Below are 18,669 nucleotides of genomic sequence, written 5' to 3'. Positions count from 1 at the left end.
TCTTGTTTTTCTCTACTTATTCGTCTGCTAGGGGCGAAATCGCTCAATACAAACATATACTGCTGGCTCTGAGTGACTTTACTTTTATGTCAAGATCATCTGGTCGTTTATTACAAGGATACTGCCAACCAGCTGATCAACTCTACAACGTTTTTGTCAAATTTGTTTCAAATCGAAATTGTGTTCAGCAGTGAAGTCCGGCTGGCTCTCAACCGTATTATCTTCCATTAGCTCGCAACAAGTGTGGGATTTCAATTTGTATAATAGTGGCGACGGTTAGCTTCAGCAGATTCTCTGCAAAAGCAAGAAACCTCTTGATGTATCGCCTATGTACCTAATCGCATCTAAAAATCCGCGCTTCTTTTCCTTGGCTTAATTTTGTTAGATAGCGGTGCGTCTGTAGCATACCTTATTTGTGTATGTGACTCGGTTATTTTGGGTCCGTTGACAACAGCTTGTGTACAGTAGCATATCCTTTTCTGATTAGTGCTGTACTTGTTTTCTTCTGCGTGCATGAATGAGTGTTGAATGAGACTTCGCTCATGTATTTTCTAACAACATGTAAAGTTGCTTTTGCGGAACCTACTGTCTTCCTTCTGAGGTAAGTCCTACTGTCAAACCTTATCGATACTGACTGCAATCTTGGAGCGATAATTTACTTGCACCTCAAAAATTAGATTTAGTTATGTTACCCTAATATAATAATCACGAACGTTATTTAAGGCGATTAATAAATAAATGTTAAAGGTGATGACATAAATAATTTTGTTCGGTAAAAAACATTGAACACATTTTTATTTATTTGCTTGATGCTTTTAGCAAAGTGACATAAAGCCAAAATCTATTGGAAAACTAAATTTACTAACGAACTATACGGTAATACTACTGATTTTTTGCAGCCGAGTCATAAATGGTACCGTGGCTTTAGGGCGGACATACAGGTCGGATGGTGCAAACTCATCGAATCACAACAGGCTGTCAAACGCAGACGCGAAGACATTACGGACTTCTTATAGCACTATGGCGAAAAATGGCAAAAGCTCCATTGCAGGAGTGAATGAATATCAACGATATGTCTGTTCTGTTGTACCCACACTTGAATTCGGAAGTCATAAAGGCCAGTGTGGAAGGATTGGAGTTATTGGCGGCTCCGAGGTCTTTGTCGGTTTGTCATCATGTCAATCTCATCTATATGTGTAAACCATACTGATGTCGTTAGTTAGTCGTCGGCAAGTTAGATCTCTTTTTCGTTTTATATGTACTATTTAAGCAGTTAAGGATGACTTTGGGCTGCAGAACCAAGCATGTCTTCTTCCAGATCTGAGCCTAGGTCACTACATGCCCTAAATTTAACAGACAAACATGTTACCCACTGCGTTATAACGGGGACGATCCTAACCATATGATATGATCAGAATGGAATACCTTTTAGACGATAGAATTGGGGTACCTTTTTTGCCATGATCTAGGTGAAGTCCGTTATACGCAGTAGAAAAGTCTTAAGCTAACGCCACCATAATATAAACTAACCATGAAACCTGTTTTTCTTTAAGTTCAATAAAGCGATTAGCTACACAAAGAAAGAGTACAGAAAGGTATTCGCAATACTTCCTTTAAATTATTCCCTCTTGATTGAAGTACTCTAATCAGAGTAGTTATACAATTAGACGGTAAAACTCGTTATTTCCACAAATGTTTCTTCACTGTATTCAGTTTTCAATACAAAGCATTTTTTTCACTTATGTATGTTTATATTCGTTGTTGTTTTTACAGGAGCACCGTTTTACGCATCAATGGCAGCTCTTCGTCTAGGAGCTGATCTTGTTTATGTGTTCACTACACAGGTATGCAACTCTCTAAAATGAGGTTTCTATTTCGACAGGAAACTTCTAACAAGTTAGCAAAATTACCTTCTGTTGATCATTCTACACAAGATCAGGCTGCAGGGCTTATGACTCAGTATCTCCCGCGGTGAAGCCTTAAGCTCAAAGTTTATTCCAATAAAAATAATTCACTTTTTTTCCTACAGCGGTTCGGAATATAAAACATTTTAAACTTTTGTGAAAAAATAGACCAATATAGATTATCTTGGTCTATTTTTTCATACAATAGCTTTTCTTATTATAAGATCCAAATCCGATTTTTGTTGTTTAGAGTGCGGCAAACCCGCTGAAGTCATACAGTCCCGAGTTGATGGTTCACCCTTACCTAGATAACAAGGACTGCGTTCAGCTAATGGATGCTACGCTACCGAAACTGCACGCGCTTGTCGTTGGATGCGGGCTGTCTTCGCACCCGGAGGTGCACGCCGCGGTTGTGCATATTATCAAGCGCGTATGTAACAACAACATTAAATTACAAATACCTTAAAAAAGAGGCGATTGTACTACTGATTAATTCGCTGCTGCGAATGTTGATTTTGCTGAAGCTGGTTTTCTCATTTGATTCTGTTCTTTGTTTCGAAATATTTGTAGTTCACTAGAACTATTCTGTAATAACCGTAAAAACAAGTTGATTAAATTACACATAGACGAATGATAACCTTAAATCGTTCCTTTACAGCAACGAAAATCTATTGTTTACTTTAGGTCGATTAGGACAATACTTGTATATCAACCTAATCGTCTTCTACGGGTGTTGCTCTTAACAGGCCCGAGAGCTCAACATGCCGATTGTCCTTGATGCGTCCGTATTTCCATTGATTGTATCGCAGCTTGATTTGGTTCGTGGCTATAAGGGAGCTGTACTCACCCCTAACTTTTCAGAGTTCAAGAATCTTTACAAACATGTCTGCAAGGTAATTAAATTATTTTTTGCCTGGTTGGCCTTTAGCTTTGAGTACCTCATAGCTTACAGCTCGGGAGTCGTTTGGACACTGCTACGGAGGGCATGAGGTACGCGTTAAGCCTTGCCCCCTTGCTACTTCCCTTTGTGTCATGACCCGCTGGTGCTAGTGAACACATTTACCCTCGCTAATTCTACTCATCCACCTGAAATCTGTTTTGTAGGTATTCAGAGTCGCACCAACGAGTTACGCTAGACTAGCTTATTATGCTTTCTCCATTATCGCTAGGACAAAACGTAATGATTGGTCTACAAGGTAATTGACGCACCTCTATTGTCCGTAGGATAGGCACGATGGACAACTTGGGCCCCGTGAAACACCAAAACGTGCTTTCTTGAGAGCAACACGCATGGCAGTATTATAATAATTGCGTTCATTTATTGATGTATTGACACAGATGTAGAATGATTTAATATAAATCAGGTATCTTAGTCGAGTGGTACTAATTCAAGTTCAGCAACATATCATCATTTATGCGCAGATTCATACACAGATTGATTTCTACTAGATACTACTTCTTAGTGTAGATTTCTTACAAGGAAAGGAATATTAGGAAATGAGTTTACCGAATAAATCTGATCCAAGACGCCGAGTTTAAGGATGGGTTCAAAAATTATATTCTAGTTAGTCATTTGAATTGAAGATTAGTTATTTACAGAGGAAACGAGACTTCATTTAGAAACTTCAACCCTGCTATTGATATTCACATCATCGTTGCAGAAGGAGTTCACTGCGAAGCAAGCTACCCCAGAATCTGTGGAAGCGTTAGCATCTTCAATGGGTAATGTTACGATCCTCGCAAAGGGTGGAGTAGACATCGTAAGCGACGGGCTGAGCCTTGTACTTGGCGATGAAACTGGTCAGTAATCTCTATCTAATACTTTTTTAATTTATTAAGGTTATTTTAAATAATTTTATTATCTATTTATTAGCTATTAAAAGCTGGCTTTCTATCAGATATATACATGTAATACAAATAAATAAAGTTGTTTGGCATTGCCTAGATAAGGTGCGTTTTTGTTTGCCACGCAAACGAGCTAATCTGAAGATGATTCAAACAATTGAATAAAAATATGTTTAATCTTTGCTGATAATTTAACTGCGTTAATGACCACTACAGTCCGTGGTATTTATTGAACGGTTTTGAATGGACGAATCAACACAATAATACCGACGATACTGACTTGTTGGAAGCAGGTTCTCCTCGTCGATGTGGTGGCCAAGGGGATATCCTCGCTGGTCTGCTTGGAGTTTTTTCATATTGGGCCTTTAACGCTCAGAAGACTGGTATGCTGTCGCAAGCTTGCCCACTCGGCCCAGGAATCGTCGCTGGCCTTGGAGCATCCATGGTTTGTAATTTTTTTCAAGTTAGGTATTGCACTGTACCCTCTACGCACACATGAGGCCTGGCTTGAGATTAAACGCAAAATCGGGATAAAAATGGAAGAAAGCTAACTTTGAAAAATTAAATATAGTTTTTAGAACGATTTTATTGAACTATATTTGACAGATACAGGTAAGACTTCGTTGTAAACTAGTTTGTCATTCCCATATATTTTCCTAGTGCTTGTAGATTCCATCCCCGATAAAATACGATTTTTGCATATTTTAATCGGTAAATCGAAACAAAACCAAATTTAGTCGAAACGATGGTAGCCTACGGCTTAATGGAAGGTTTTTAGATGTTGTTCGGCGTCAATAACTGCGATTCTTAAAATTCTCCTTCTCTTTGTTATAAGGTAACACGTCGATGTGCGCGCCAAGCGTTTCGAAGGATGAAACGAAGTACGCTCTCAACGGACATCGTCGATGAAATCCGAGATAGCTTTGCGGTCCTTTTCCCGGTAGATTAAAGTGGAGGTATCTTGAATCAAAATGCCAATAGCAGAATTGACAAATACATGCCAAACGTTTTTCCATTAGGAACCGCACTATCTATCAGTTGATCGGCTATCACCTATTCCACAATGTCTGAATAGCTGCTCTTCCACTGCAGGTGTAAGAATATGAAATACGCCTTAAGGGCTGAATATATCTCTGTAAACGCTGAGAAGATTTTGAAAGAGTAAGCTTATATAAAAATGTGCATCATTAATTATTACAACTTTTTTACAGTTAGGAAACAGGCTTCTCGCATCGAGCTGCTGTCAACACGGTGAAGAAAAACGGTCAAGGACGCAATCGCACACATGATAATATGAAAGAATATTTTTCGGAGGTAAAATACCAACGAAGTTTAAACCTAAATTTTATGAGCACTTCGATTATCATGCATATTCTGTGGCTACCAAGTTCGTACGGCAAGCTCAGACGAACATTTCCAAGTTTGTCGAAACTCCTTCGTTGCGTACTGCGTTATCTATAATCTTCGGTCCATTACCAACTATGAAGTTTATAAACCATTTAACCTTGCCTTGCCAGTTGTTAGAGGAGAACGACATTTTCATGACTTGTACTTGTCATTCTTACTCCTTTAGAAAACCACTCTTAATAGTGTAATCACCATTCTACTGATGCACATGGTTGCCTTTAGAATACTTAGGCTAAATTTCTTAGCTGTAGTTTATACGTTTCAACTTTTAAGATGGTCTATGCAAGTCAACTAAGGGCTAATTACATTATGATTATCAGAAAGAAATAGAAAAATAGCTGATAATTATTCTGGTAGTAGTAAAAATACACACATACACAGACCATTACATATATATTGCAAATTTACTATACCAAAAGGAGGAATAGCAGGAGCGGTGCGTAACGATGTGGCAAGAACTAATTCAGCTCTAATATCTACAACACTGCGTTGAGAGAATGGCTAGAGCATTGTTCTAGTGCACGTATTTTCATGCATAGATCTTATCCATAAGCTTAGTTTGCGCTATTGCTTTGGGCTAAGTGGAACCTTGGATTCGCAGATTACTTCGTATAATATTCGAAAATAGTTAACAAGATTTGCTTCTCGCATTTGTGCAAATGCACATACACTAAGCTGCAGTAATAGTAAGGTAGTGGATGACAAATACACTTTGCTTCAATTGAATGTACGTTTGTGAAAGTGTCAGTATATAATAGTTTGTTATTTAATCGAGCAACTGAAAAAGGTATATCTTAACTTCTGCATTTTGGCAGCATATGTCTAATATTTGGACCGGTTTATTTCAATATACGTTTTCTTTCAGTTTAGTTAAGTAAAAGAAGAGTCTTTAGATATTACTTCGATACGACATAATACAAAACGAGATACTGTTCCTGTACGGTTGCACATGTGCGAACAGTATAACTGTTGTTCGTTATTTTATTAATAAATACCCACATACAATGAAGCTGGCCTTATGATTTATCTATGAAAAATCCGCCTTTGTCCGTGACTGACCTTCGGTCTGGAGTGTCTCAGGGCTTTCGGCTCTACAATCTTTTTGACTCTGTCTTACTACTGTGGTGCTCTTCCGACTGCGCGCCCTCATTTACGCTATTCTTGAAAATGTCATTTTAGGCAAAGAACCTAGCTGTTAACGGTGGTTAACTCTTAAGCTCTATGAAGAACTTAATAAATTAAATTGTTTTATTTCCACAAAGCCATATTTATACTTACGGGTAATTTTTTTCTTCTGTATTACATGGCGCAATCTGTTTTTCGCAAATTTGCAATCGGATTATCAAAATTTCGGACCTTATCAGCACAGAAATATAATGTTTAAATTAATGATCAATCCGTTAAGAGTACACTTTTTTTCACTCTAATAAGCATATATTTTTGAATCAAACTGTCAGTGCATGTCGTTATGCATTATATCTGGAAGGAGCTTATTTGGTGTACTAATAGTTCTTCGACCTAAAAGAACACATTTGACCTGGTGTGAAATTTCATATGAGCAGTGGCCTGGCCGTAAATCACATAGACTAATATATCAGAGAAAGCCCTAATTCAATAATAATCGGAGTAGCATTCCAGTGTTATTCTTATGACTATTTTCGTTTATAGAATAAACTTTAAGTGATGCAATAGGAAGCAAATACCGAATATGGTGAAGCATCTATAAGGGATTAACTGAAGCCCTAAGCTGAGGAAGCTGTGAAATTGCTCGACTCTAAAGGTCTCTAATATGAGTGTCCGCGGATCCTGTCTATGTGGACTTACCCGAAAATAATAATTTAGTAAAAGGTAGGTGTGATTGATAAAGAAATAACTTTACTCAAAACAATGTTAATTGCGAACACGTGGAGAGATCCACAAATTCTACATGCTGTTAACCTCTATTTCTTAATTTCTTGAAAATTGCAGAGAAAGATTTTGGGATCAGTATTGTTGAATACGGTGATTTTAAGCGCCCCCATTGTTTATTGCATTTGTTGAGAAAAGAGGACATCTAATGAAACTGGATTCAGTGACCACGATTCTGCGAGCACCAATTTATTGACAGCAAAAGCTTCATTGAGAAATAGATCGTTTTCAGGTTTCACTGTGGAGTCACTATCAAATTATGCGGCCGCTCCATATAGATCACAATGCAGCTTGAGCTGCTTTGTCTAATAGTGCTACCAGACGCAGACCCGAATAAGGCGGCACAGTAGGAACACAGATTAAGTTACAAGTGTTTTTCAATTCTTGACAATTTCTTCGTTTATTAAAACCATCCTATACTTTTGATAAATTTATAACTTAAAAGGCACAAAGTCGGTGTAGTGTTATATAGTTTGAATACAGACGTTTACATCCACTTCGTTTTATTTATGCTTATTCCGGTAGATACCTTTATATAGAGTATAGGCAAATTTGTTCCGCCACAAGTATTCTCATCGTCCTTATTGTGTGTATTTGTGGGTTTGTTATTCACTGAAGTAGAGAAAAATAAAGACAAAAACGACATGAAAGTATGTAGTCAAATGCAACCTACGTACACATTTTCCAGTTATTCCGTTGAACAAACTCAAATAGGATGCCATACAACATAATTCAACAGAGACTTTATAGTCGTATTTTGCGTCGGTCTGCTAAGTACATTGTAAATTTGAGGAGCACAGGACCTTTAAGTTTCTCAGATAAAATAGTTTGCACGCAAACTTTCGGAGCCGTTTTGCTAATAATTAGTGTTTCTACTTCGAGTTATTGCTGTGGTACTAATAGTCTAATGTAAAGTACACTTGAATACATGCCAACAGTTATTACATTGTACAGAAACCTAATAGGTTATAAGGTAGATTAGTTTGGACACAGGTTTTGACGTGAATACTGTTTTTATTTTTAGTTTAATGATCATGTTTGGATAGAATACAGGATGACTTGTAGGCGTTTACGCCGTCTTCGTTTCTATGTCAGTGAATGTTTAGTTTCATACTGAAAAAAAAAAATCCCTCTAATCTGCTCAATTTCGTACTCGTATTACCTCAGGTAAAAACTCTACCAGGTTAAAGGATACTAGGTTAAAGCGATAATTTTACGGGCGCTAGCCTACAAGAAGTCAGAAAGGGAGTCGGATACAAAAACGGACAACGAATGTTCCGAGTTCGTACGCCCTATACTGCCATTACGCGGCTTCTAGGTTTAGTTGACAAACACTTAACCATTGGAAATATGTTCAGTTTAAAACACTAGTTTAATAGTTTAAAGGAACTGGGCTTCGTTCGGTTCGTGTTTTCTGATTAGTTAATTTACCCCTACCATGGCATTTACATCAGCTTTTGCGTTGAGTCGATCGAGCACTAGATGAGGTCGGAAATCAGTTTCGCGCGCATCGCGTTGTAATCAGAATTTGTGTTTGGTCGTCGGTCATTTCGCACTTAATATTTCTTATTTGTAATCCTGCTCCTCGATTTAGCGGTTCTGATTAAATATTTGCGCGCAAGAACAATCAGAAACTTTACATGACATCACTAAACTATCACTAAAACGATCTTGTTGGAAAGTAATCACCGAGAAATCCTAATAGATTACAACATAAAGCAATATTGATCATTTTATTTGGTGAATTTCATTTTTAAAGTTTTTTAATTAAAAGTAACACTTTGGTAATGAATCGTACAATACATTTAAGGTATGCAGAAGCGTACAGGCAAAGAGATCATCGATCGTAGTAGTCAATGTGAGCTCCCGACTCGAAGGCATTTTTATCAATGATATCGCAGAGCTTCTCAACAGTTTGGCGAGTATTTAGGAGAATTCCTTTCTCCCTTAAATTTTTAGCCATCGACGACACAGAACCGATTTTGCAATTGCGTAACTCAGTCATCATGTCTGTCTCCAACGGCCCAGGAGAATACTGGAGGATGCGGATTTCCGGGTTGTCCTATAATGTGATAACGAAATAAAAATCGAAATGGATAGCAAGCATTTTTACAAAGTGGCGGGATAATTGATGATTTTTATCAACCCATGGTTCTTTTAATCAACAACATATTTTCATCACTATTAAGGTGTAACATGTTAAAAACACGCAACAGCTACAACCGTTTCTGAGAGAAAAACAATCAAACTGACTTCTAATTTTTTAATGAAAAATTGCTTTAACGTATAATAAGTAATATGTCCGTATTTTTGTTGATACCATCCTATTGCTGTAAGCTTAATTAGTCTGTAAAGTATATGTCAAAAAGAACAAACCGCTGCTAAACAATCAAAGTACATCTTGCGTGCAGCTTTGCCCGTGCAATAGAGACCGATATTCGGAAAAGGCTTGATGCCACACAGTGAAGAGATGTTCACCAGGTAAATCGGTGCCTAGTCAGAACAATGCAGACACAACAATCCAATAACAATAAGTTTATTAGGTAGGATCGAAACATATTAGAGACAGAAGAAAAGACATAGGAAATCATAAAAATCATTACTTTTGCAAGAGTGATAACGGCGCTAGAGAGAACCATCGGATGGTGAACGTTCGCAGCGAAGTATGAGGCAAGCTCATCCAGATTATTCTGCTCACTTAGCTGAACATTGGTGTTGCCTGGAAAAGGTTCATTACTAAAAATCTCTTCACATTTGTAGGAAGTTTGTACCTCATCAAATCTCATCATTACAATACAGCTTATACAAAGGCTTAGCATGCTCCCCCGAACCTGCCGCCGATATACATAATGAATTACTCTTCGAGTCGAAGCAAATACTACTAAAAATTGATTCGACAATTAAAAACTATAATTACGTGGCTAAAAATGTGTATATTAAATAAAACCAGTGAGTTTTAAACAACTCACCAAGTGACCCGGCATTGTGAATAACAACAACAGCTTCAGGTGCGCACTTCAGCTTTTCGTTGAGCAGCTTTTCGTAATCGGCATACGTCGCTGTCGCATTATCGCTCACGAACGACTCGAACATTATCTGCAAATGGACCCCGGTTAATAGAAAACTTAAAATATTATTTTGCCTAAGGTTATTAGTAGCATTCAAAAACGTACTTTTCGAATAATTAAGTCAAGTGCACCAACAAAGCAGGATATGACAGCATCCATCAATCACTGTGTGATATATATGTATATATATACACATAAATACACCTTGTTAAATATATTTACTTCGGGGAAAGTCTTCTTGAGGTTAGCGCAGTTGATATCAAGTTTTTCTTTGTCCCTGGCGGCGAGAACTACAACGGAGCCATTCGCAATCTTCGCCGACAACTGCATAACTATTTCTAAGCCCAAACCACGGCTGGCACCAGTAACCAACAGCAGAACTCGGTTATTGAAGAATGATTTCATTTTTGTTCGATTTCATCTGAAAAACATATAATGCTTGATTTAATAATATAATAGTTAATTAACGAGTATTATTATTACTAATCATGGGATTAATTGTTTATTCGTGCTAAGCGAAATTGCGCGATGGTGTCCTTGGAAATCAGTTGCTCCGTTTCGATACCGGGATGCTTATCTCAACAGATATAGTAATTAACACTTTTTTAGTTCAATGTTAGGTCTTTATCTACCGACTACAGTAACATATCCGCGTTTCTGCTACGAAGTTCCACCTTCAACAAAATAACGCTTTCCATAATTTATTTGACCTATTTCCCGTGTTCAAGCTATTTGCAATTCTAGGGTATCTAAAAAATATGCATTTACACCAACAGGCCATCTTCTAGTAATCGCGTCTCTGAGATCTGCGGGAATTCATACTACGATTCGAAACTTATTTACTTATTAAACACATCGACAAAACTACAATTCGAACAAAACAGTCTATTCTCTAGGTGTGCCTCTGGCACCGATTGTTGTCGACCCTGACCAACAAAATGAGGAAAGTTTTTTCAAAAAAAAATATTTCAAGCTTGGTAGAATGACTTCATTGTTAATTCGCATTAATTAATGTTTATTTTATTTTGAAAATCTTCACTTTGCTGACATTAGTATCATGTCTCTGGGGGGTGAGCAGTTTAGCTATGCGCAACCTGTTGCACTCTCTAGGACAAAACGTTTTGCCCTTCTTTCAATAATACAATAGAATTTTTCAAAAGCAGAAACTGTCGATGTAGGATACGAGGAGAATAGCCGTATTTATTGATAATTATATTAGTTCTAATTGACAAAATGTTATTAATAAGATTCGACACCGTAAGCGTACACATCCTGTCTAAATGTAATGTACTGATTATGTTGAATACGTAAGTTTTGATAGATCACATTGAATTATAGTAAATTAAACTATTTCAAACGCTAGATATGCGCAGTACATCAATACATCAGTAGTGTATGATTCTATTGTATTATTGAAAGAAGGGCAAAATGCTTTGTCCTAGAGAGTACAACAGGTTGCGCATAGCTAAACTGCTCACCCCCCCAGAGACATGATACTAATGTCAGCAAAGTGAAGATTTTCAAAATAAAATAAACATTAATTAATGCGAATTAACAATGAAGTCATTCTACCAAGCTTGAAATATTTCTCACCTGTGTACTATGACTTTCGAATTAACCGGGTAGATTCTATGCACTCGTGTGCTACATAGAAGCTTCCCTCAGCTGACAGTTAACAGTAGAAACCGCTAGAAAGACTTATGCACAATGTGTATACGCAATAAGGGGTACACCGAATAGGCGCAGGAGTTTATGCGACTAAAACAAAGAAGCTAATTCTTTATTATACATATATATTGACAAGGTTAGTTAGCTACACATATTATGAGGCACCATATATAGGCATCCGCGACTACGCCAACAACGGCCTTTCGTCGCGTGGTGCCGAGCCAGTAGCAGTTCTTTTTAATTTTCCATAGCTGTAGTAAGGGATATAGACGGCGATCAAAGGAGAATCGTTTTTAGTTAACAATATAAGCAATTACAGCGCTATGGCAACTCAAGCTAGCACATAGGCAATGTGAGTAGTAATAGGGCATTTCAGGACAATTATACGAACAACGAGATACAACAAAGCGCGATAGGAGCACGGGCAATAGCCTACCAGCTTCAAAACTTTCAAAACAAAAAGAAAATGTGACTTTCACTTGTGTTACTTCATGTGCAAGGTGCCGTACTGAGATGCCTGTGAACAACACGAACCTCATCATACTTGCTGCAGATAAATATAATATTAGCAATAAGGAACAGTCTGTTTATTAAGTATCAGGTATGTGCCGTTACCGATAAATTATTGTCTGCAGGGTCTGGAATTTTCGGGATGTAACCTAGAATCTTCACTAAGCTAAACGTATCTGGGATTTGGATGCCTCGACAGGCAAGGCGGTCAGTAAGAAGCTCAACAGCCAGGGAAAAATATAGCAGCATAAAGTGTGTCATGTAAAACAGGAAGCGGCTCTGGCAAGTCAGACCATGCCCATGTATTTGGAAATAGTAAAAAGGTTCGTGACCGTTTTAGGCTTAAGCGTCAAAAAATCGCTCATACCCTCCTACAGCCGATCTTGAGGAAGGCCGAATTTTCAAGTCCCCTGGATACGTTAAGCCATCGTGCAGATAATAGGGCGTGAATATAAAGTCACCATGAGGACCTTTATTCTAAAATTACGTTCTCTGAATAATAAAAGCGCTGGGTTCATGTTTCGTTAGGTACGGTATCTGGGCATAATCCTGCATTCGTCAGGCGCTTGTAGAATACTCTATCGCCAACCTGATACAAATTCGAAGTACAGGGAGCCTGGATAACTTCATGGTAATTATGATCACACTCTTGAAGAACACTGACATAACACTGACATGACATTGGGAACATTGAGAACAGGCCGGAGAGCAATGACAAGAAACCTGGGAGCCGCACTTTCCAAGAAACCGACGAAAATATTCCGTAGTTTTGCGCATAATGAACTCTGTGTATCATGCAGTGTTAAACGCTGTAAACAGAAATATTGGAACAGAAGCATTAGGATGATGCTGCGAATCATGGCAATGACAGTGACGATCAAAAAAATGAGAACACGATTCAAAGGCTGTTCAGAAACGAAGAAATGGTAATTCTTGACGGTGACTGCGGCAGGCCTGTAAATTCAACGTCAATTTAGTAGGAAGCTCTCAGTGAAACCCGAGTCAACTTCAGCCATCTACGAATCGTAACGCGTTAGTTCTTCAATCCAGCTAGGCGACTGATCGACGACAGTAAAGCAAATATATTATAGCCACAGTCCCTATGTACGTGAGCGGAGTCGACGGCGAAATCATATCCCAGACCAAAGTGGTGGCCTGCAAAATTCGGCCAAGAATGTTTCCGTTTTGGAATAGAGCTAGTGAAATAGCGTACCAGGACTAGTTTTCAGGCGAGCATTTACGCGGACACAAGTTTTTGAATCCTCAAAAACATAGAAGTAAAACTCTATCCAACGAAGAGTGCAAAACAATGTATACTTGTTGCAATAATAGCAAATACAGCACCCATTCTAAATACATCATGGGAATGAGATATTATGTAATAAGTATCATGTGAAATAACATTAGTAGAAGAGTTAGGTGAAATAATTCCTCCTATTGTAAATAAGAAAATAAACCGTAAAGATAAAACTATTGGTAAAGGTAACATCATCATTAAATTAATTGTAGCTAATCACAAAATCTTTATCTTCGTAGAAACGGTAACAATCATTGTTGCTGCAGTAAAATCAGCTCGAGTATCAATATCTATTTCCACTCTATTTATGACAAACAGGTACATGACTGGTTTATACGAAAATTGAATTTTTGTTATAAGACCTATGTTGAAATAAAATCGTGTTCACCGCAGAATTTACTGTTCCCCACTTAGTCTAATCACCATGCTTTATCCTGTTTACCATCGCCCGACAGATAGAGCGCGGGAAACTTTAAATCTGCTACGTGCCTAGTACCGGGTGGGGGTGGCTGAGTATTATTACACAAGCATGTTAAAAAAAACGTGATTAATTAAACAAATTTCTGCTATACTGTGTATTGTGGCAATACAATTGTGGTTATGTAAACTAAGTATGCTTTTAATACTTAAGTCGCGCTAAAGCGAAATCATCGATACGTATTAACTATTTATTCTTTCCATGAAAAGATTCACCTCAGGCTTTAAATAAAATATGTCTAATATTAAATAAAATATAGTAAAATTAAATTAAAAAATATATATATTGAAAATGTTTAAATAAAATAAATTTAAAAAAGACTATGAAGGCTTTAGTTGATAGCTAAAATAAGCGTGCGTAGTCCACTTACTTTTGATATTTCGAATTATAAGAATTGAGGAAGTTTCACGTGGTTAAACGACTTACTTGAAGATAAGTAATAGCGGTGACGTGTCTTTCAAACGTTTAACTTCGTTGTCTTTTTTAATATCCACGCCACGACACAACAAAACATGCGTAGTAATCTGTTTGTTCAATACGTCTCTATGATTAAAATGCTGCATCACCTTCGGAAGCACTTCGTGGTAAGTTGTCCTATGCAGATTTTTATATTGGGACTATAAATATTTACCTAGTAAAAGTGAAGATATATGTAGGACGTACATTCTACTTCCTCAGTCAAAGTTTACAACGATAATTTCTAGCGAAGTTACGAGGGATATTTTAAGCTACTTCTATCTAGCCCTATTACTGTTATTATTGGCTTTATTCCTACTTTCGACTTGAAACAATCAAGATTTCGTTGAATTCCATAGCTAATCGTTATAGCAACTAACGGTAAATTTTTGTCCTCCACAGAATGAATACATACAGTTTCTCCTAAAACGCCGTCCTTGTCCTCTTTTGGTTTTATTGGTTTTACTGTTTTTAATTGAACAACAACAGAGTGGAGTAAGGTTATGCAGGATGATACTACATTAGCAATATTTTCATAATGGCCATACCCAGTCAGTCTCGTATCCGGTATAGATCACCCTCTTGATTGACCCCCGCCACCCCACTCCCACCCCCCCAGTGCAGAGCAGAGATCCATCAGATAATCCGCCTTCTGTTCATTCGTAACCACTTAACTTTGATGGTCAACCTTTTTCTTTATTTTATCATCTGCTGTACGTCTTGGCGTAAGTTCCCTTTAATTTGTCACCTTTTCTCTTTTGCTATTCCTTATTTTGTCTCTTTTCTCTGCCTTCATCCCTTATGTATGCCGTATGTCTAGTTGCCCTTACTTTATCCTAGTAATATTATTATTTCATATATAGTAATATTAATTAGAATGATAGCCGACCGGTCAATTACTAGTATCATCATTATTATTGTTATTCATATTATTTATATGTTATTATTAATTAGCCTTTCGTACACACACACATGCGTTCCTGCAGCGACGCCCAATCTTTTCCCTCCCCGGAATATTATTGTTTTTTTGTATATTATTAATAATTCTTATATAACTAGGAGTAATAATAATAATAATACCGTGCTGTTTTCGATGTGCTCGCATTTCGGATTTCTGTGTGTGCCCGCCCGATAACATTTTTCCCTTTGATATACAGCAGAGTAATTCTCATGATCAATTTACAGACTATATCAGACGTATTCGTCGGATTTCCTGCGTAGGTCATGTCTGACATTTGTTTTTGTTTAGCTGCTATATCCCATTTGTTTCCCGACTTGAAACTGTGAAAAACCTACACCTGCTGCCATGCCGTCGCTCGTTGAGTCGGCGTATTACGTTAATAGCTTTTTCTATATTTCGTATATTTGGATTTTTCAACTAAGCCATTAGATCCTTTAAATTTTCGTGAATTTTTTTGCATCAGTAGTTTGTTGTGCAAGAAAGTACTTTATATGTTTTCTGGAAGCTAATGTTGTTACTGCTTTGTATACTTGTGGCCGTCTGTGTTACTTAATTGTCAGAATTACGATGATTACTATGATGGTCATTATTATTATTATTTATTAACGGAACACTTGAATGATTCATACTACGTAACGGACGCGATCTCATAATAATAGATGAAATATGATTACTCCCTTAGCCTTATAATTATTATTGGCTCTTCTTTATTCGCACGAATTGAAGTCGTTTCCAGCTAACAAGCCAACCCGTTTAACCAAAAATCTGCCAAAAGATCAACAACAAAAGAAAATAATCCAAAAATACATTTCATTTGACACCATCGACGAAGTCCTTGTCGCACTTTCTATTTTCTACGAGGCGATGTATTTCTAAGCCAAGTTGTCGTTTTTCTCGTGTCCACACACTCGATCCTTCCTTTTTTCGTACAAAAACAATACTTTTCAACAGAATTAATTATGTATATATTTATATAGTCATTTAATATGCACTGATACTCACAGGCTGTTTGTAATGTAACGTTCACTAATGTTTTCGTAAGGAGTCATCATAAATGTTTCGTGATTGTAGGACATTATGAACTTCAACATTGCTGTCAATCATGATCACCGAATAAGGCGATGTAATGCTTTTAGGCACTTGCCATGTGTGATGAAACGGCTGCGAGATCAATCAGTCATTTTCGCGTTGTAATACAAGTAATGTTATGAGAGGTACTTGTCGAAGCTGAATAGATCAGCGGATAATAGACATACTTCATTATGAGTTCGTACAACAATATCGCTCAATCAGAATCGATGACAAAGAATTCAACAACTAAACAAAATGAAACAAGCAGACCAGAGACCAAGCGGAGTTGTAACCACCTCAATTTTAAGACCGGGTTGTTTTTAAGTCTTTTTCAAATCTTTTTTGTCGAATCAGTGACCACATCCTCCTTGAACATGGAGAACACTGAGACGATGTGTGTCGAACGATTTCTATCATTATCTGGTCATAGGTGACACTTCAGTCCTTATCGCCAGTAAATAGTACTATCACTCGGATACACCCAGTTCGATAACTGTTACGATTCAAAGAAAGTTTTAATGTATGTATCGGTCCTTTTCAACCATTTCACCATCCATTGAATAAGCAGTATTTCCATAACGGAAGCGAGCACCCTGTACTCCTATATGGAGCCCAAACCGTACTGTTGCAAACCCCACAACGCACCGCAACAGTCAACATTTGCAGATTCAATAATCGTCAAAGTATTTCACTGCCGGGCCCGATCGCAGGCTAAATCAGTAATAGCAGCCCATATTATATTCAATAGGTCATCAGATTAATGGTCATAGCTAGTGGTGAAATAAAAGTACACACAAATGGCACATATATTTATATGTGCCATTATATACATATATGTGTAGATACCGATCACGACTTGACACAGACGTGGTAATCGTGTAAGGTCAATAACCACAGTGACATAGATAAGTCAAATCCAATTACTGTTTTTTTTGGGGAATAGTCAGTTTTTTGTAAAAACAGAATTCACGAGTGTGTTAGATCTGATCGCGTTTTGTTTCTAGCACACAAAAGATCCTCGTCAGTACCATCTGCTTTAGTTCGATAAGCACCTCGTCACACCTGTAAGCTACAACGCGTTTGCCTCTTCGTCTTTCTCCATCATCACCTTCTGCTTCCCATCCTTCAAAACAAATTGCAGAGAAAATAGAAGCGAAAAACTAACAAATAGCAGAAAAAAGAGCCTGGATATTTTTGTCTCACAGTATCCACTTCGACATTAAATGTCAATCAAGTGTCGCGTATTCATTTTGCCATGTGTGCGGTTATTTATGGTTCTCCTTCAAGATTGCTCATTAGGAGGGATCGCCGGTAGACGGAACCGAAATGGGAATAGCGACTGCGTACGGAACGTTCTTAATCCTGAAATTAGCTGGGCATTGCTATTGCCTATTCAGCGAATTGCGGACACTTTGTTGTGGCTGACGACAAAACTTTTCTTTCCTGTTAGTGTTTTTTTGATCTCATCCAAAAGGGATATCTCTCTCTATGGCGACAAGCTGGTAAGTACTGGTACTAACTGTTACGGATGTATAACAGTTATAAGACGATACATACAGGTTAAGTTGATAAGATATGCTGCTAGGGGAAAATGAAGGAGGCAAATGAATTAGCAGGTTATTAAAATACTATCGTGTATGTTCGTTATTAATAAAACACAAAACGCTTTAGGATTCGAGGAACTAGTAATCGTGGAGACGCTGCAGGGACATAAACGGTAAGGAAAATTAGAGAGCGCAACGGGGAAGGGGATGGGTAACTAAATAGGACCAAGCTGCTAAAAATGTCGGGCTTCAGTCCACTCTAATGACAATATCCGCCTATTCACTACTATGAAAATCAAATCACTACTATTATTATTATCGTTAGTGCTGTAATACTAAGGATATGTTTAGGGGCCACTCCGTTTTTATCTACCGACAGCCGCCCGTAATAAGCGATAAACTCATAGATGACCTCGCACTTCGCAAGGTTAATACGCCACATTTGATTGACATTCAAGGACGACGTGGGCACTGTGCGACAAAAAGATTCTGGCTTTCTGTCGCCTCTCCCCCGAACATATGTGTATATATATATACTTATACGGTATATAT

At 37.6% G+C, this 18,669-nt stretch overlaps 2 protein-coding genes and 1 long non-coding RNA gene across 13 annotated transcripts; 2 read left to right on the top strand and 1 right to left on the bottom strand.

Annotated features, from left to right (window-relative positions):
* Positions 1 to 23: 23 nt before the first annotated feature.
* Naxd (NAD(P)HX dehydratase) lies at positions 24 to 6,165 on the top strand. 3 transcript variants are annotated; one of them, XM_022803660.2, is made up of 10 exons: positions 24 to 241; positions 568 to 601; positions 900 to 1,165; positions 1,774 to 1,844; positions 2,155 to 2,334; positions 2,651 to 2,797; positions 3,566 to 3,704; positions 4,043 to 4,194; positions 4,585 to 4,705; positions 4,961 to 6,165. In XM_022803660.2, the coding sequence occupies exons 3-9, from the start codon at positions 1,021 to 1,023 to the stop codon at positions 4,696 to 4,698; spliced, it is 948 nt and encodes a 315-aa protein (XP_022659395.1). In that variant the 5' UTR covers positions 24 to 241; positions 568 to 601; positions 900 to 1,020; the 3' UTR covers positions 4,699 to 4,705; positions 4,961 to 6,165. The 3 variants fall into 3 exon arrangements, with proteins under 3 accessions (XP_022659395.1, XP_022659396.1, XP_022659393.1); XM_022803661.2 differs by lacking the exon at positions 568 to 601 and having other exon boundaries at positions 929 to 1,165; XM_022803658.2 differs by having other exon boundaries at positions 24 to 601.
* A 1,048-nt stretch (positions 6,166 to 7,213) lies between these two features.
* LOC111249680 (sepiapterin reductase-like) lies at positions 7,214 to 14,267 on the bottom strand. Of its 9 annotated transcripts, XM_086988003.1 has the most exons (7): positions 11,726 to 11,845; positions 10,355 to 10,553; positions 10,034 to 10,160; positions 9,668 to 9,783; positions 9,441 to 9,557; positions 8,891 to 9,126; positions 7,214 to 7,676 (listed from the first exon to the last, which is right to left on the bottom strand). In XM_086988003.1, the coding sequence occupies exons 2-6, from the start codon at positions 10,535 to 10,537 to the stop codon at positions 8,902 to 8,904; spliced, it is 768 nt and encodes a 255-aa protein (XP_086844129.1). In that variant the 5' UTR covers positions 10,538 to 10,553; positions 11,726 to 11,845; the 3' UTR covers positions 7,214 to 7,676; positions 8,891 to 8,901. The 9 variants fall into 9 exon arrangements, with proteins under 9 accessions (XP_086844129.1, XP_022659618.1, XP_086844127.1 ...); XM_022803883.2 differs by lacking the exons at positions 7,214 to 7,676; positions 11,726 to 11,845 and adding an exon at positions 12,900 to 14,267 and having other exon boundaries at positions 8,783 to 9,126; XM_086988001.1 differs by lacking the exons at positions 7,214 to 7,676; positions 11,726 to 11,845 and adding an exon at positions 12,335 to 12,510 and having other exon boundaries at positions 8,783 to 9,126.
* Positions 11,828 to 14,002, top strand: LOC147756290 (uncharacterized). The gene is made up of 2 exons (XR_015327011.1): positions 11,828 to 12,401; positions 12,510 to 14,002. It is a non-coding gene; the product is annotated as an uncharacterized LOC147756290 (long non-coding RNA).
* Positions 14,268 to 18,669: the final 4,402 nt, after the last annotated feature.

This window comes from Varroa destructor, unplaced genomic scaffold (assembly GCF_002443255.2).
Source record: "Varroa destructor unplaced genomic scaffold, Vdes_3.0 BEIS01000004.1, whole genome shotgun sequence".
In the NCBI taxonomy this organism is placed as follows: domain Eukaryota; kingdom Metazoa; phylum Arthropoda; class Arachnida; order Mesostigmata; family Varroidae; genus Varroa; species Varroa destructor.
The sequence above is the reverse complement of the archived record's forward strand: the minus strand, read 5'-3'. Positions and strand labels throughout refer to the sequence as shown.

Bases quoted from the DNA above. Each gene is read 5' to 3' on its own strand.
- LOC111249680 (XM_022803883.2), bottom strand. From the start codon at position 10,537: ATGAAATCATTCTTCAATAACCGAGTTCTGCTGTTGGTTACTGGTGCC. The intron at 9,784-10,033 runs GTGAGTTGTTTA...AACCTTTTCCAG, and splicing joins TCACAATGCCGGGTCACTTG to GCAACACCAATGTTCAGCTA. The intron at 9,127-9,440 runs GTTTGTTCTTTT...ATCACATTATAG, and splicing joins ACTTTGATTGTTTAGCAGCG to GACAACCCGGAAATCCGCAT.
- Naxd (XM_022803658.2), top strand. From the start codon at position 543: ATGTATTTTCTAACAACATGTAAAGTTGCTTTTGCGGAACCTACTGTC. The intron at 2,335-2,650 runs GTATGTAACAAC...TGCTCTTAACAG, and splicing joins TTGTGCATATTATCAAGCGC to GCCCGAGAGCTCAACATGCC. The intron at 4,195-4,584 runs GTTTGTAATTTT...CTTTGTTATAAG, and splicing joins CTGGCCTTGGAGCATCCATG to GTAACACGTCGATGTGCGCG.